This window comes from Emys orbicularis, chromosome 5 (assembly GCF_028017835.1).
Source record: "Emys orbicularis isolate rEmyOrb1 chromosome 5, rEmyOrb1.hap1, whole genome shotgun sequence".
NCBI classification, from domain to species: domain Eukaryota; kingdom Metazoa; phylum Chordata; order Testudines; family Emydidae; genus Emys; species Emys orbicularis.
This window is the reverse complement of record NC_088687.1, coordinates 64,265,559-64,280,592: the sequence shown is the minus strand read 5'-3', so window position 1 is coordinate 64,280,592 and position 15,034 is coordinate 64,265,559. Positions and strand designations below refer to the sequence as shown.

Sequence of the window (15,034 nt, the reverse complement as noted above, 5' to 3'; positions counted from 1 at the left end):
TAAAAATGCCCAACAGGGACATATTTTAAAAGTAAATAATAATCATCCTCAAGCATTTGCTACTGCATGAAAACCTGAAAATTGACGAGAAATGAACTAAACAAAAGTAAAACTGATTAGTCCACTTTCATTGTCCAAGCTGCCAGAAATGCTAAAATAAGCATAAATATAGAAGAGTAAATTGGATTATTTAAACTAAAAGAAATTTTAGAAATCCTATGTGATTTTTGGTAACAGAAATATTTCTGTAAAGACACTGAGCAAAATGAATCCCTAGCATTAGCCACAGAAATCCAACTGATCCAGTATTGCTAAGTGTCATTAATATCTCTGTATATTGTTTCCTTTAGCAAACTCTGCCTTCTTATTTCTGTAATGTTTTAAAAATACCTCAATATGAAAATGTAGTAGTTAGTATCATCTCTAAATCATACTATTTATAATGTGTCCAAAATTTCATCACATGCTTTAAATCTTACAGCCTGGCGTGCATAAATATATATACATGCTTTGTAACATTTAATAAATTTAAGGGACCTCACAAAAGGTCAAAACCAGTTCATATGACAGTTCAAAGTTCTTTAAAATGGATCACCATGGAAGGGTTCTTTAATCTGAATCATCACTACTAAAGTAGGAGCTGTCACAATATTCTGCTGTGTAAAGGAATTTATGAATAGTTGGGTTCATCTTTGGTATCCAGTGTCTCGGCACCAAAAATGTTGAGAGGTTGAACAAATCTACGAACACCTTGTACCTGTCGCTGAAAAAATAAAATCAGATGCATTAACTTTAATATGGTAGCCTAGAGAGGCCATAATTGGCTCTACAAAGCCTAATCTTGGTTCAGATCTATCAAATTACATTACACAGGGTCCTGGGGACTCCCAATGTGTTTGAATGATATACTACACAAGCTAACCCCCATGATCTTCTAATGGAAAACATCCACTAGTTATGATTTCAGTTTTTTTCCACCAAGTGTGGCAGTTCAGACTAGAGCTGAATGACACAAAGTTGATTTGGATTCATGTGGTTTCAATCTCCATGATTTTTCATTCTTAAATGAGCCACAAAGTGAAACTCAACCAAAACTGCCTTCAGGTCAAAACCATGTTTTTTCATGGCTTCTACTCACAGTCATTAGCTGATTTAGGCTTGAAATTTAGGTTCACTGAAAAGCCTAAGAGCCTTTTGTAACCCTAGCCCAAGTTACATTTGTACTAAAACCCCAAACCTGGTGCATTTCTACTTTGACTGATGAAAATTACAGACAATTACTATCTCAAACATCATTTCAGGGGAGTGAGCTAAATCAATATTAGAGCAGTTGCCAAAAGCCACAGAGTGTTTGAAACTACTAGTTGCATAATACCTTCTACCAAAAAAACAAAACAAAAAGATTCCAGCTAGATGAAGAGATGTTTTCATGTATGCTTCAAACAATCCAAAGTGTTTTTTGCATTTTGCTCTCCAGGCACAAAACTCAACTGTCAAGGTGTAGGTACAGATATAAGCTTTAGGGTTGACCGACTGACTGGATATGAGAAAATATTAAATGACTGAAACTGTGCATATTCAGTAATAAATCAATCTTCACATCTGCATTGACTTCTATGGACTATCCCCTCCTGTCACTTGGGGAAAAAAAAAAAAAAAACCTTCTTTCTCACAAGTTGACTGACAAAACACAAAAAGGAACTGAAAAGCCATAAACAGTAAAGCTAATATCTTTTACCAGCATATGTTCAAGTGTTCCCGGTCCCTAAATTCAAAGAATAGTTTAGCTTTTAAGATAAAAGATCACCATTTCCCTGCTATTTATACACAGCTATTTATATAAAGACGCCAATGTTCAAAGTGTCGGTAGACACTGGTTATGTAATACTAATTGCTTATTTTCAATATGTTTGGGCCTATGCTCTTTTTTTCTGGAATCTTTCACTAATACTAAAATACTTTTTACATGGATATGATGAAGTGAAAAGTATTATTCATATTAATGTAATGTACTGTATGCAGATTAAGGAGTGGTAAAGAATAATATTGTGAAGTTTAAATATTTTTTCTTCATGCTTACCTCACTGTTGAGCGCAAATACTGATAGCCTGATGATCCTCCAGTGCCAGCCTTGCTGCCAATCATTCTGTGCACCACGCAGACATGGTTGTCTAAGCAACAGAAATCAATAGAATTTGGCATTTATAACTTACTTTTTATATTAAGTTGCTGCTTTAGGATACAAACAAGGGTTTGGTTATAATGGTGTTGACCACTGAAATGACAATTAAAGCTGGCCAGATAGCCAGTTGTATTGCATCACAGTTTCATGTGAGGTACTGAGGTTCAGGGGAATGCTTATGACCATTTTCCTGGGACATCAGAGATAAAGGTCATAGAGAGGGTGACCCACTAGGTCATCAGGGAGACTTTATCACTCTTCAGCATGTTGCATATTGAGTAAGGAGTACTGTTAACTGTCATCCCATAGATTGCAACATGTTTCACCCTGTTATTTAGACAGGGGGTAAGAGAGTGCAAAGAATGTTTGGGTAGAGAAGAGTCATGAGGTGAGGGGAGAAACTGGGAAATATACAGTAGTTCTCTTAGATACAAAGATGTTGCCCCAATTTTAGGCACATCATGGAGGTGATAGGTTTAGTTTCAAAAGGAAGGCAATGGCTGTTCCATGTACATGCATCAACAGTTAAGGAACTGTCACACCTGCCCTCCAGATCAAAGCAAAAGCAGTTGTCCTTAGAATAAGAAGGGGAGGAGGTCTTCTGAATTCTAATTGAACACACCTTGGTTACAACTATAGTAATAAAGGGAAAAACAATCTTGTACCTAAAAGAGATACTACCACGATAAAGAAGGGGAAACTTACATCTCCATTTGGTCATGAGTATATCAATATCCATGAGAGAAGTAAGAAGCTGAAAGGGAACCTGAAAGCGAGGCTCCTCTCTTGAAAAATGAAATACAAGACACAAAGAAAGTGCTTATTACCTTACTGATATTTTCTTATTATGCCATGTTTGTCAAAGTACCACTTCAAGTGTGCATAGCACTGACTTTGGTAATTTCCCCTCCTAAATTTCTTCTACCAATACAAAAATCAGTATTCTAATAGGTGCTTTCACCCTCCTAAAATGTGAGTTGCATTGTGTTCCATGTTTATAGCAATTTGGCCTTAGGAGAATTTAAGGACCCTGCTAAAGTACAGTATATGATTTAGAATAGCTTTTCAACAAATCGCAAATTGTGTACATACACAATTTGTGGTGTATAATACATCATCTACCCTTGACTTCTTCCTTTTGTCACCATTCCCACTAAATCTTGCAGAAATATCACCTTACTGTACCTGTAGAAGTAGATCATTAAAGCTCCTTTCAATGCTTTATAAGAGAGTCTTCTTTCTCCTGCAAAATTACAGATGTTATTAGTTTTTGCGTTAATTTTCCTGCAAATGTCCAGAGTCCACTATAGTATACAAAAATATATGGTAGGAAAAAAGTATACATTATAGTGTTTAGCTATCAGAGTTGCTTCAAAAGTAGCTGTATACTGAATTCCACCATTACCTGGAAAATTGCCAAATCATCATAAAACTCAAGATTTAAAAAAAGCAAATCACAAGTAACTTTCTAAGATAACTTTCTTCCTTGTATTTTTAAACTTCTTTTCACAAAGGGTCCAGTTACTGTTATCAAATTATCTTTTTCCAGATGTGAACATAACCTACCTTTACTAAGAAGATGTTCATGGCGTTTTTCATCAAATAATGAAATAAGAATCTCTTTTTGTTTTTGAAGTTCAGCCAGTAGGTCCTCTTTTTCCTCTGACTCTTGTTTGGCCTTTAAAATATAAAACAAAATAATTGTTTTTAGAAGAGGCCTACAGTTTTTGAATTATTTATTATACAGTTGCAATTTTCAGCATCATACCTCTATGAATTTACACATTTTGGGTAAGGACCATGTTTTCAAACAAGTTAGATATACCACTGCCTATGCAAAACACAATTATTACAACCAGTGCATGCACAAATGTACCTAAATCACCACATCAGTTAGCCAGTTTTCATACCTAGTTGAGATCAATGCATGCACAAGATGGGAACACAATTACATAATTAATTCTTTTTTTAAAAAAATCTGTCCTTAAGTTCTTAGAAGTCTGATTTTATAGTTTCGTCATTTGAATGAAGAAAGAAAAAGAAACCCAACATTTAGAAAGATATTAATCTTAGAGCTGGTAAAAATTTCCCGGATTTTGAATACAGAATTATTTTTTTCATTAAAAATGTGATTTGACCTAAAGAAATTCATTTCCAAAAATGAATTCTCAAAATTCACGAGAGCATTTTGTTAGATACATAATCATTCACATCTAGATATTTTTTGTCCTCTTGAGCAACTAAATGATTTGTTTTTAAAAGCAAAACATTCTTCTCATGCTAATATTCATATATAGTTCAATAAGTTCAATATCAGTATGTGCAAATCCCTTCTTGTCAAACCCATATGTACCATTTAGTAAAGCTATGTGAAACAGCACAGTTCCACCTCACAGTGGTGTATGCAAACATTTCCTTCCATACGGATTCCCATGGGCTTGTTCTTAGAAGAGTTGCACTTTGATCTTCAGACTCAAGTGCCTGGGGTGAAATTCTGGCCCCAGTGAGGTCAATGGCAAAACTCTTATTGATTTCACTGGAGTCAGGATTTCAACCCTGTTTTTTGCAATCAAAAAATCACTCAAATAGCACACGTTTTAGAAGTCAAATTATAAACTGGCCCATATATGCCTGAAACAAGTGCATAGTTCCATTGCTCCTTAAAAACAAAGTTTGTTTAAGACTGAATGAACCAAGGGAAAGGAACAGTGATTGGGTTAAAATGTTAACTAAAATGGCAGGATCTTCTTTTATCACATATTTTATGCTTATTGATAGACTAAGGATACATAATTTACCTGAACCATTGCCAGTTCCTCTTCTAGACTTTTTAACACATTCACTTCAAATTTTCCCCAGAAATTAAATCCTTCTGGTTCTAGTCCTGGTGTTCTTTCCAGCCATGCCTTAAAAATAAAATAACATAAAGCAAATAGGTGATACAGATCATGAGTTACTCTTAAATGATCCCAGAGTTGGAAGACAAACTCCGCACTTCTAATCCCATCTAACATTGACTCCCTCTGTAGACCTGGACAAGTCACTTCAGCCCAAAAAGTGTTTAGGCATCTCACTCCCATTGATTTCAATAAAATGCCTAAATACCTTTGAGAAACTGGGAATTTCTCGCTCAATCAATTTCTCCTTCCAAAAATAGGGTAAGAATACTACTTTAAAATAGGGCAGGTCTACACTTAAACACTTACCTCCACTAATTGCAGAAGTGTTGGCTCCTGCTCTGATTTAAGCAGCAGTTCATTCTCATGTCCCTTGAAGTTATCACGGTAATGCCTTCTGTTATAAGGGACTCTCAGGCTCTGTGGGACACCAATCTTATTCTCTAACAGGCGAAACTGCAGGCTCTGAAAACCTGATGCTGGGCTTAAGTAATCTCTTTGGGTATGAAAAAAGATAGAGTAATGACATATTATTTCAAAAATAAGGGTATTTTGTGGTTTTCCTATTCATAACTAAAAAAAACTATATAGACATTTCTAACATTAAAAGCATATCAAATAGATGCTCTGATATACCACAACATTGACATTTCCTTTGTTGCAACCCAGATATCACAATGAAAATCTGATTTCTTTATTTTTAAGTAAATAACAACAAATTATATATTGGAATCAATATTTAAAAAAAAAACATGTTCAGAAGGAAATTTAATATGAATATTAATTTATTTCTAAACATACATAGCCAAACAGGTATTAAGAAAGGTGTCTTGAGTCATTCAAATTAAAATAAATTATAATATGTTCATTGGTGTTTAAATTATTCCATTGATCAGAACAATGTTTTGTCTGGGTTTTTTTCTGGACAAAAGGATAAGGTGTTGGTGTCACCATGGCTAGTTTTTTGTTATGTGGGACTGATGTAAAATTAAACTATGTTGGCAAGTTGGAAGAACTAATTAATAAGGATAGCCAGGATTCCCATTCCCTGGCAAATTTAGTGGTTCAAAAATAAGGGATACTGTGGTTATAATAATGGAATTGAAAGTCGTTGACTTGGTTGTATAATTGCCTATTATACAATAATACATTTCTGAAAATTGCATTTGAGGATCTCTCAAAATAGAAGGTTAATCCACTTATTTACTCTCTCTCTCCCTGTTTTTTTTTTTTTTTTTTTTTAATTTAAAAATGGGAGAAAAGGATTATGGCAACCTTTAAGGGCCATGAGTGATGTTTTCTGGGGTATTATGAAGTGGTAATAGGGAGAATTAGAAGGCAAATATATAGGTTGCCAAAAGGATCCATGAAGGGATGGGAGCTGGATGACATGACCACATGTGACCCAAGTGGAAACCACAGGAAAGTTAGAAATGGGGGTGCATGGAGCAATAGTGGAGTGTGAAATAATTAGGAGTTCTTTCCTGGAAGCGAGACAGGCAGATGGATCCCAGAAGCCAGGCCAGCAGAAAGAGCTATACAAGCTTCCAGGCAATGCTGTCTGCTTCTATCGGTAGATGGAGAGGAGAAATTCCGGGTAGGGAAATGGGGAAGTGAAGAGAGATGGAGGGTCGGTGGCAAAAAGCTGGCAGCAACATGCTGCTTCCCACAGGCTTTGGAAACACTATATTTCAGTGATCCAGGACCACTGCAAACCTTTTGAAGTTTAGATGTGTGAAGCCCCAGAACCAGTGGGTTAAAACATCTAGCTCATGCTCTAGATGTGGAGCGTGGGTTTCTCTCACCCACACAAGTTTATGAATTGACATAAAATGTTGCAGAGAACATGTGGCTGTGAATAGTGTAAGGAAATTGCTAAGTCTTAACTTGGCATTACCAAATGACAGGACATTTTGATTATTTACATACTGTTATTTTCGTTTTGTAATGGTGATCTCAGCTAGCAAAGTCAGATACAAATAATTAAGACAAACATCTGTTTAAAAACCTCAGAATACATTGGACTTGCAATCAAGTTAGAGACCATTATTGATCTTTATCTTTTATTAATACAGCTGCTTCTCTTCCAAATACACACTCATTGTGCTGACCAGGGCCGGCTCCAGGCACCAGTGCAGCAAGCAGGTGCTTAGGGTGGCCAACGGAGAGGGGCAGCACGTCTGGCTCTTCGGCAGGAATTCGGCCGCGGGTCCCTCCGTCCCTCTCGGAGGGAAGGACCTGCCGCCGAATTGCCACCGAAGAAGAATGAAGCGGCGGCGGTAGAGCTGCCGCCGAAGTGCCGCCGATCGCGGCTTTTCTTTTTTTTTCTTTTCTTTTTTTCGCCGTTTGGGGTGGCAAAAACGCTGGACCCGGCCCTGGTGCTGACCTAATTGATTTAGTTCTTCAGCTGAGTGGTAGAGGCTCAGGCTTTCAGTTCTGAAAGTCCTGGATTCAAACCGCACTGTTAGCTCTAGTGAGGACAGTTACATAAGCATTGATGCTAATCAATAAATAATAAATAATATTTACCTGAAATCAAAGAAGTCCAATGCAGTCATAGTTTCTAGAACTGAAAATTGCTCCACAAGTAACTTAAGGATCATTGAAATTCTGTGCATTCGAGCAACAACCTTGAGCATGTTTCTCTCATCTCTCACCTTATTAGAAAAGAAATACTTATGACCAGATTGAGACCGTTGAGCCGATAAGCCATTTATACCTGTGTGTTCTACCCATCAATCTCTTTTAGGATGTTATTCACCCATCACTGCAGTATCTCAGTGTATTCCGTGTAAAAATCAATAGCAAAGTTTTGTATTTAATGTAGACTCATGCATATAACTAAAATCATGATTTTTAGGCTTTATATATACACAAAAGATCAACTATGAGGGCTTTTTGCTCTGGCTGCTTACTCATTCTAATTGGGTCAGTTATAAAGGAGTTATTTTTCCCATGTTTTTAACTCAAAAAGTTACTGAAAGAGTTGTGACACCTTATAGACTAACAAATTTACTTGGGCATAAGCTTTCATGGGCTAAAACCCACTTCATCAGATGCATGGAGTGGAAAATACAGTAGGAAGATATATAGAGCAGTAAACAAATAAGATGTCAAGAATTATGCATTCAAGAAACAGTAGGAGAACGCTTCAACCTCCCTGGACACTCAATAACAGACTTAAAAATGGCAATTCTTCAAAAAAAAAAAAAAGCCTTCAAAAACAGACTCCAATGAGAAACGGCAGAATTGGAATTAATTTGCAAACTGGACACCATCAAATTAGGCCCGAATAAAGACTGGGAATGGATGAGTCACTACAAGAACTAAAAAAAACCTATTTTCCCCATGCTAATTTGCCCCTACTGTTACTCACACCTTCTTATTAACTGTTTGAAATGAGCCACCCTGATTACCACTACAAAAGTGATTTTTCATCCTGTTGATACTAGCCCACTTTAATTGATTTGTCTCAACCCCCCACTGGGTAAGACAACCCCCATCTTTTCATGTACTGCTATATATATTTTCCTACTGTATTTTCCACTCCATGCATCTGATAAAGTGGGTTTTAGCCCACAAAAGCTTATGCCCAAATAAATTTGTTAATCTATAAGGTGCCACAATGATTCCTTGTTGTTTTTGCTGATACAGACTAACACGGCTACCACTCTGAAACCTGAAAGAGTTGAAAGTCTAGGCCAAAGTCATCCACAGTGTAATTCAATTAGAGTCAATGGAGAAGCAGGCCAGAGGAAACAGGAGAGGTAACGTGGCTAAGAAAGTGGTGTGGCACAGCTGAGAAGATGCTTGCTAGCAAACAGAAGTGGGGATAAAGGAAGAAATAGGAGAAGTGAGTGGGGAAGGAACTGCAGAGCAGTTCCCAAGCCAACTTTGTGTCAACATGGCCATTGCCTTCAATGGGGTCAGGATTCCACTTGAGATTGCTAAGGCAGTCAATGAGTATAACCAAGAAATACCAAAGGAGGGATGAAAATGCTACATTTTAATCTTTTTCATAATCCTCCCACTGGTTTCTGAATTTCAATTTTTCAACAACATTTTAAATTACATTTCAACAAAATATTACTTTCATGGAGAAACGTCTCCCATTTTAGAGATGGTTAAAATTTTCTGAATTTCAGATTTCAACAAAAAATAATCAACATACTACATTTCAGAAAAAAAAAAAGGGGGGGGGCTAATTTTTCATGAAACTTTTTGCATCTTTTTCCCCACATTTTACTACAAGGTCTACTTCCAAACAATGCTACATGTCTTTATAATATCCACAAGTGCTGGATTTTCATTTACAACTATCAGTTTATTATTAAAATCCCATACAGCAGCCATCTCTGATTGACAACACATCAGAGGAAACTCAAGAGTTTGTCATTACAATTCATAAGTGTATAAAGAATTTCACTCTGGGGCAGTGTTAATAAATGCTCAAAATATTCACTTTTTTTTTTTCAGGTTTCATCATATAAGCATCTGCTGTTGATTTGATAATTCCCCTCACCAGTTTCATCAAATCACATCCAAATACTAGAGATTTTTTTCCTATTTTATTTACCAGCAATTTATATACTGATGGATAAAAAACATTAAATATTTTGCATAAGTGGACCAGAAATTTCAGAAGTAAGGGACACTTTCAACATACAAATAATAATTTTAAATAATTTTGCTATTTTAAAAAAATATAGGCAGATAGATGGCCTATGGGACATTGAATTGTATAAAACTGCTGGTATATAAAACAGGAAAACGTCCTCTAGTATATTATTTATAATTTTTCTCTTAGCCATGCTTTTTTGGCAGTAAAATAATTCTAGGTTAGTATTTGCAACCCACACAGATAACCATCATCAGAGCTTTTGAGTAGTTTGGCCAAAGTGATTGCTCCTGAAGAGTGATCTGTGTGGGTCAGTTACTTTAGAGGATACAGTCCTCAGAACAGTGCATGATTTTACAGATCAAAATATGTGGACTATCATAATGGCAAAGTGGTATCACTAAAGAGCTGAATTTCAGCCTTAAATCTCATTTTTGGGGTATGTGTTGATTTGGTAAAAATCAAACTTTCAGAAAGAGGCTTGGGTTTTCATACGATAAATATTTGTATATAACTTACACGGCCATTCTGAAAGATCACCCGAACTGAGTCCAGTTCCCACAGAATCTGCTTAAACCAAAGTTCATAAGCTACAATAAGAAAGGCATTGTTAGTGTTAATTTCATTGCCATTGCTGGTATGTAGAAAGAAGTTAGGCAAGTAGATTAGAGGTTAATTTCCAAATTTATTGTTAAACCTTAATTTAAAATTAATGTTCTATTTCCATGTGATTGGGGTGTAAGAAATACTGATTTACAAATGTACCTGCTGTTTAAAGAATCTCTCCCTTCTTCAGACCATTGTTGCATGGACTAATTTAGCACCTGAGACTGTTAACGGAACTAATTACAGTATATTCACTTTTAGAACTCTAGGGTGGCATATAGCATATTAACAACAGTTGGGCAGAGGAGAAAACCTGGCCAGGCTACCAAGACAAACCAGTCCTCTTACACAAAGCACCATGGGATGTGTAATGTCCAAACAGATAAGACAGAACCTCAGTGTTTGGATGTCTTCTAAAAAAGACCCAAATACAGTAAACAGCATAGTACTCATTTTACTATTTTAGATGGCTGAATCTGCTCCACCACAATTGAAGCTACAGTTCTGAGGAGTCTAGGTGTTCTAAACCTGAGACTTAGGTCACTAAGCCATCTCCATTCTTATGTATATAATTAATTATGTTGAGGGGTATTCTCATTCTCTACTAAAACTCTTCAAGTATGGATTATGGACTCACACACACACACAAATACTGTATTGGCACGGGAATGGAAGAGAAAGCTTGTATTCGTGTAGGAATTTATAACTGTATCCAAAATCAAAACAATTTCTGTGCATGTTTTAGCACCAAATAAACAAATGGTGCGATTGCACCAAACAACAACCTTTTTCTGTCCTGTAGCTTACCTTGATGGGTCACAATGAAAAGATGCTCATCATGGATCTTGTTTCCTTTTTTTTCACTCTGCAGCTCTTGAGCATTCAATATTTTGTCCAGCTTTAAAAGAAAGAATTTTTGTAATAATCTCAAACTCCACTGTTGGTTTTCGACAAAATGTTCCTGATGGGAACTTATGTGAATATTACAAAAAACACACAAAAACAAAAATAAAAAAACCCACAGGTTTTTAGTTGCATTTTATTTATTCTGCACTTTAATAGTGAGCCAATCCATTGATTTTTTCTGTTGTTTATATCTGGGAGTAGATGAAAGAAATATGATTCTCCCACCCTCAGTGGAGCTATTTGCAGAGTAAAGTACTATTTGGAAAACATACCTCATGAGAAGGGCCTTCCCAAATTCATGGCCATGAAAAACATGTCACGGATCGTGAAATCTGGTCTCCTCCCGTGAAATCTGGTCTTTTATGTGCCTTTATCCTATACTATACAGATTTCACGGGGGGAGACCAGCGTTTCTGAAATTGGGGGTCCTAACCCAAAAGGCAGTTGAAGGGGGGGGTCACAAGGTTATTTTTGGCGGGTCACAGTATTGCCACCCTTATTTCTGCACTATCTTCAGAGCTGGGTGGCCAGAGAGCAGTGCCCATTAGCCAGGCACCCAGCTCTTAAGACAGCATTCTGCCAGCAGCAGCACAGAAGCAAGAGTGGCAATACCATATCATGCCACCCTTACTTCTGTGCTGCTGCTGGTGGTGGCTCTGCCTTCAGAGCTGGGTTCCTGGCCAGCAGCTGCCACTCTCCAGATGCCCAGCTCTGAAGGCAGAGTGTCGCTGCCAGAAACAGCACAGAAGTAAGGGTAGCAGTATTGCAACCCACTGTACAATAACCTTGTGACCCTCCCAACTCCTTTTTGGGTCAGGCCCCAAGGGGGGAGGGATAGCTCAGTGGTTTGAGCATTGGCCTGCTAAACCCAGGGTTGTAAGTTCAATCCTTGAGGGGGCTGCTTAGGGATCTGGGGCAAAATCAGTACTTGGTCCTGCTAGTGAAGGCAGGGGGCTGGACTCAATGACCTTTCAGGGTCTCTTCCAGTTCTATGAGATAGGTATATCACCATATGTCTAATTACAGCTCCATGACATTTCAGATTTAAATAGCTAAAATCATGAAATGTATGATTTTTAAAATCCTATGCTTGTGAAATTGACCAAAATGGACCATGAATTTGGTAGGGCCCTAATTATGAGAGATAGTGGAAGTCTAGATGCTCAGTCTATTTAGTTTATCGAAGAGAATGTTAAGGGGTGATTTGATCACACTCTAAATACCTACATAAAGAACAGAAATTTGGTAGAGGGCTCTTCAGTCCTGCAGACAAAACTATAATGAGATCTAATGGTTGGAAGTTAAAGTTCAACAAATTCAGACGAGAAATAAGGCGCAATTTTTCAACAGTGAGAACAATTAACCATTGGAACAAATTACCAAGGGTTGTGATGGATTCTCCATCACTGGAAGTTTTTAAATCAAGATAGGCTGTTTTTCTAAAAGATATGCTCTAGTTCAACAACTACTATTGAACTTGAAGCAGGAATTAATTCAGGGAAATTGCCTGTATTATGCAGGAGGCCAGATTGGATGATCACAATGGGTGCTTGTGGTCTTAAAATCTATTAATCTTTAACATGAAGAAAAATGGCAAAATCTAGCCATCTATTGACTTTTAGATACTCATGCGTTCTTTCAGGCAGTATAGTTCAGAAAGCCATTTGAACAGCTTTTTCATTTGCTTTTTATTAAAGAAGATAAGGAAGGGATGGGAAAGGAAAATAGCTAATGTAGTCTATAAATCATATGTGAATGAAATTCATTTTCAGTGAGGCAGAAGTCCTGTAGAAAAAAATGCTCTGGTGATCATCTTATTAAAGACTGTATTGTATGCAGACACACAAGCGTGCTGAATCAAAGTTGCCCGGGAATCATATTACTGGCATTTCCTAAATTCTGAGTGCTTGACATTGTTCTTTTAATGAAGGTTGTTTTTTTAAATGTAATTATGTAATTATATAAATTTTAGGACAAATTCTGTATAAGTCTAGAGTAACTTAACTTATTTCAGTTTACATCAGTGCAACTGATGAAAGAACTGGGTCCATGAGCTAAATTTACAACATTTTACAGACACTTAGATGTATTTTTTTTCAGATTACTGCTCAGGGATTTAATCACAATGGCTAATGAGAACTGCAGAGCCCCTGCTGAGCATACTGGAAGTTTGCCCTGGGTAACCATCTGCCAAAACAATGAATCTTCTGCTTTGCTGTGATTTATCAAGGTGATGTGTTATATGCATCTCAGTGTAAATCTCTACTTGAACCCTTCTCCATTCACAATTTAGCTGCAGGACTAAAAATAATTCCTGACTAAACAACAATTTGTTTTCTCAACAAGTTAAAAAATAATCAAGCATCCCATTAACATTAACAGGTATGTGAGCTGTCATGGAATCTGGGGTGGGAGTTTGTTTAACTCAAAGGACAAGAGATATAGATGCCTGTGGATACATCCTGAGAGCTGGGAGTGGAACAGGGATCAGAAGGACTTGCCTTGATTGTTGGCCTTCCCTGGCAGAGGGAGGGAAAGGAAAGTGCCATATGTCAACATCTCAAATTGTAACAGGCATCAGGGCAGTAACATAATCCAATCTTCACACTTACATGTAGATAGTCGCAATAGATAAGTCCGCCTTTGCTGGCTTTATTCAGCCCTTCTTGTGACTTGTCTTCTCCTTCCTCATCCTCCAAAGACAGTTTATTAAAATTAAATCTAGGAATAAAAGAAAATTACTAAATAAAATAACAGAGCTAAAAATGTCAGAGCAGTAATTGTGCCTAAAATTTAGGCACTGATCTGCTTCGGTGGCTCAGTTTCGCGAACATATATGATAAGCAAAATAAACAGCATGTATCTATCTTCAACCTTTATAGCATACACATCACTATAGTATCTAAGTACTTTCATATCTACTATATCCCAATAGCCAATGCTCAAAAGAATTCTTAGTCCAGCTTCCTTCATTCAGTGTTGTCTATATAGTTATTTAAATCTTGGTAGTTAATATCCTCCTTTTGAATTTTAAACTTAACGTTCACATTGTATCTATCCTGTTAACTGACATTATGCAGTAAATAGAGAAATATACTCACTGATATTTGTTCCCCCAAAATGGGCACCCACTCATGGCTCCAGAATCCAATAACTCACTGAGCAGTGTTCCCCAGGGATATATTCTACTAACATTCCCAAACCTGCTGCAGCTGCCTTTTATGTAACCTGATCTTAGTGTACAGGCCAATCCCCTACTACTCCATCTGCCCATCCCTGGCATTCAGTAATTATTACAGAAGCTACCCGGACACAAACCTCAGTAAGTATTTGTTTTATTGGCTGTTTAGTTAGTTGAGTCACCCAAAACAAGAAGAGTTGCAATGCTCACATTGGTCAAATGTCACATACTGTAAGCAGCTTTCACTAAAGTTCTTCTGACCTTGGTCATTTTCAGTCAGGCACATACTCTGGGATCAAAGCTAATACAAATAAAAAAAATCAATGGGAATTCTGTGCATGAGTCAAGGGCAGAATATGGCTCTAAATATTGAATCTCATGGATTACTGAAACAGGATTGTAATCTTTAAACCCTAAAGTCAAAATTTCAAGGCACTTTTGATGAAAAAAGAGTGAAGTCTGTATTGGGCAGAGATGGACTATATCCCAAAGATGGCCTGAACCCCTTCTGGAATTAACTCCAAAAACAATTTTTTTTTAAGATTACTTACACAGTCACGCCAATTAAAAGCAAAACAATTATTTTATTAATAAATATCCATGTAAATTCTCATAGGACAGATAACTTCCCAGTGGTTTAAATA

General features: G+C 36.8%; 1 protein-coding gene across 1 annotated transcript; it reads right to left on the bottom strand.

Moving 5' to 3' along the window:
• Window positions 1-609: 609 nt before the first annotated feature.
• On the bottom strand, window positions 610-14,345 carry TDO2 (tryptophan 2,3-dioxygenase). Its single transcript, XM_065405511.1, has 12 exons — window positions 14,311-14,345; window positions 13,822-13,930; window positions 11,111-11,201; window positions 10,217-10,287; window positions 7,609-7,736; window positions 5,389-5,575; window positions 4,981-5,088; window positions 3,749-3,860; window positions 3,368-3,425; window positions 2,888-2,967; window positions 2,081-2,171; window positions 610-763 (listed from the first exon to the last, which is right to left on the bottom strand). Exons 1-12 carry the CDS (start codon window positions 14,343-14,345, stop codon window positions 610-612), a joined length of 1,224 nt encoding a protein of 407 aa, XP_065261583.1.
• Between the last annotated feature and the right edge of the window lie 689 nt (window positions 14,346-15,034).

Excerpts from the sequence above, each read along its gene's own strand:
- TDO2 (XM_065405511.1), bottom strand. The coding sequence starts at position 14,345 with ATGAGTGGGTGCCCATTTTGGGGGAACAAATATCA. Across the intron at positions 3,426-3,748 it reads TGAACATCTTCTTAGTAAAG|GAGAAAGAAGACTCTCTTAT; the intron begins GTAGGTTATGTT and ends GTAATTTTGCAG. Across the intron at positions 2,968-3,367 it reads TTAATGATCTACTTCTACAG|AGAGGAGCCTCGCTTTCAGG; the intron begins GTACAGTAAGGT and ends TCATTTTTCAAG.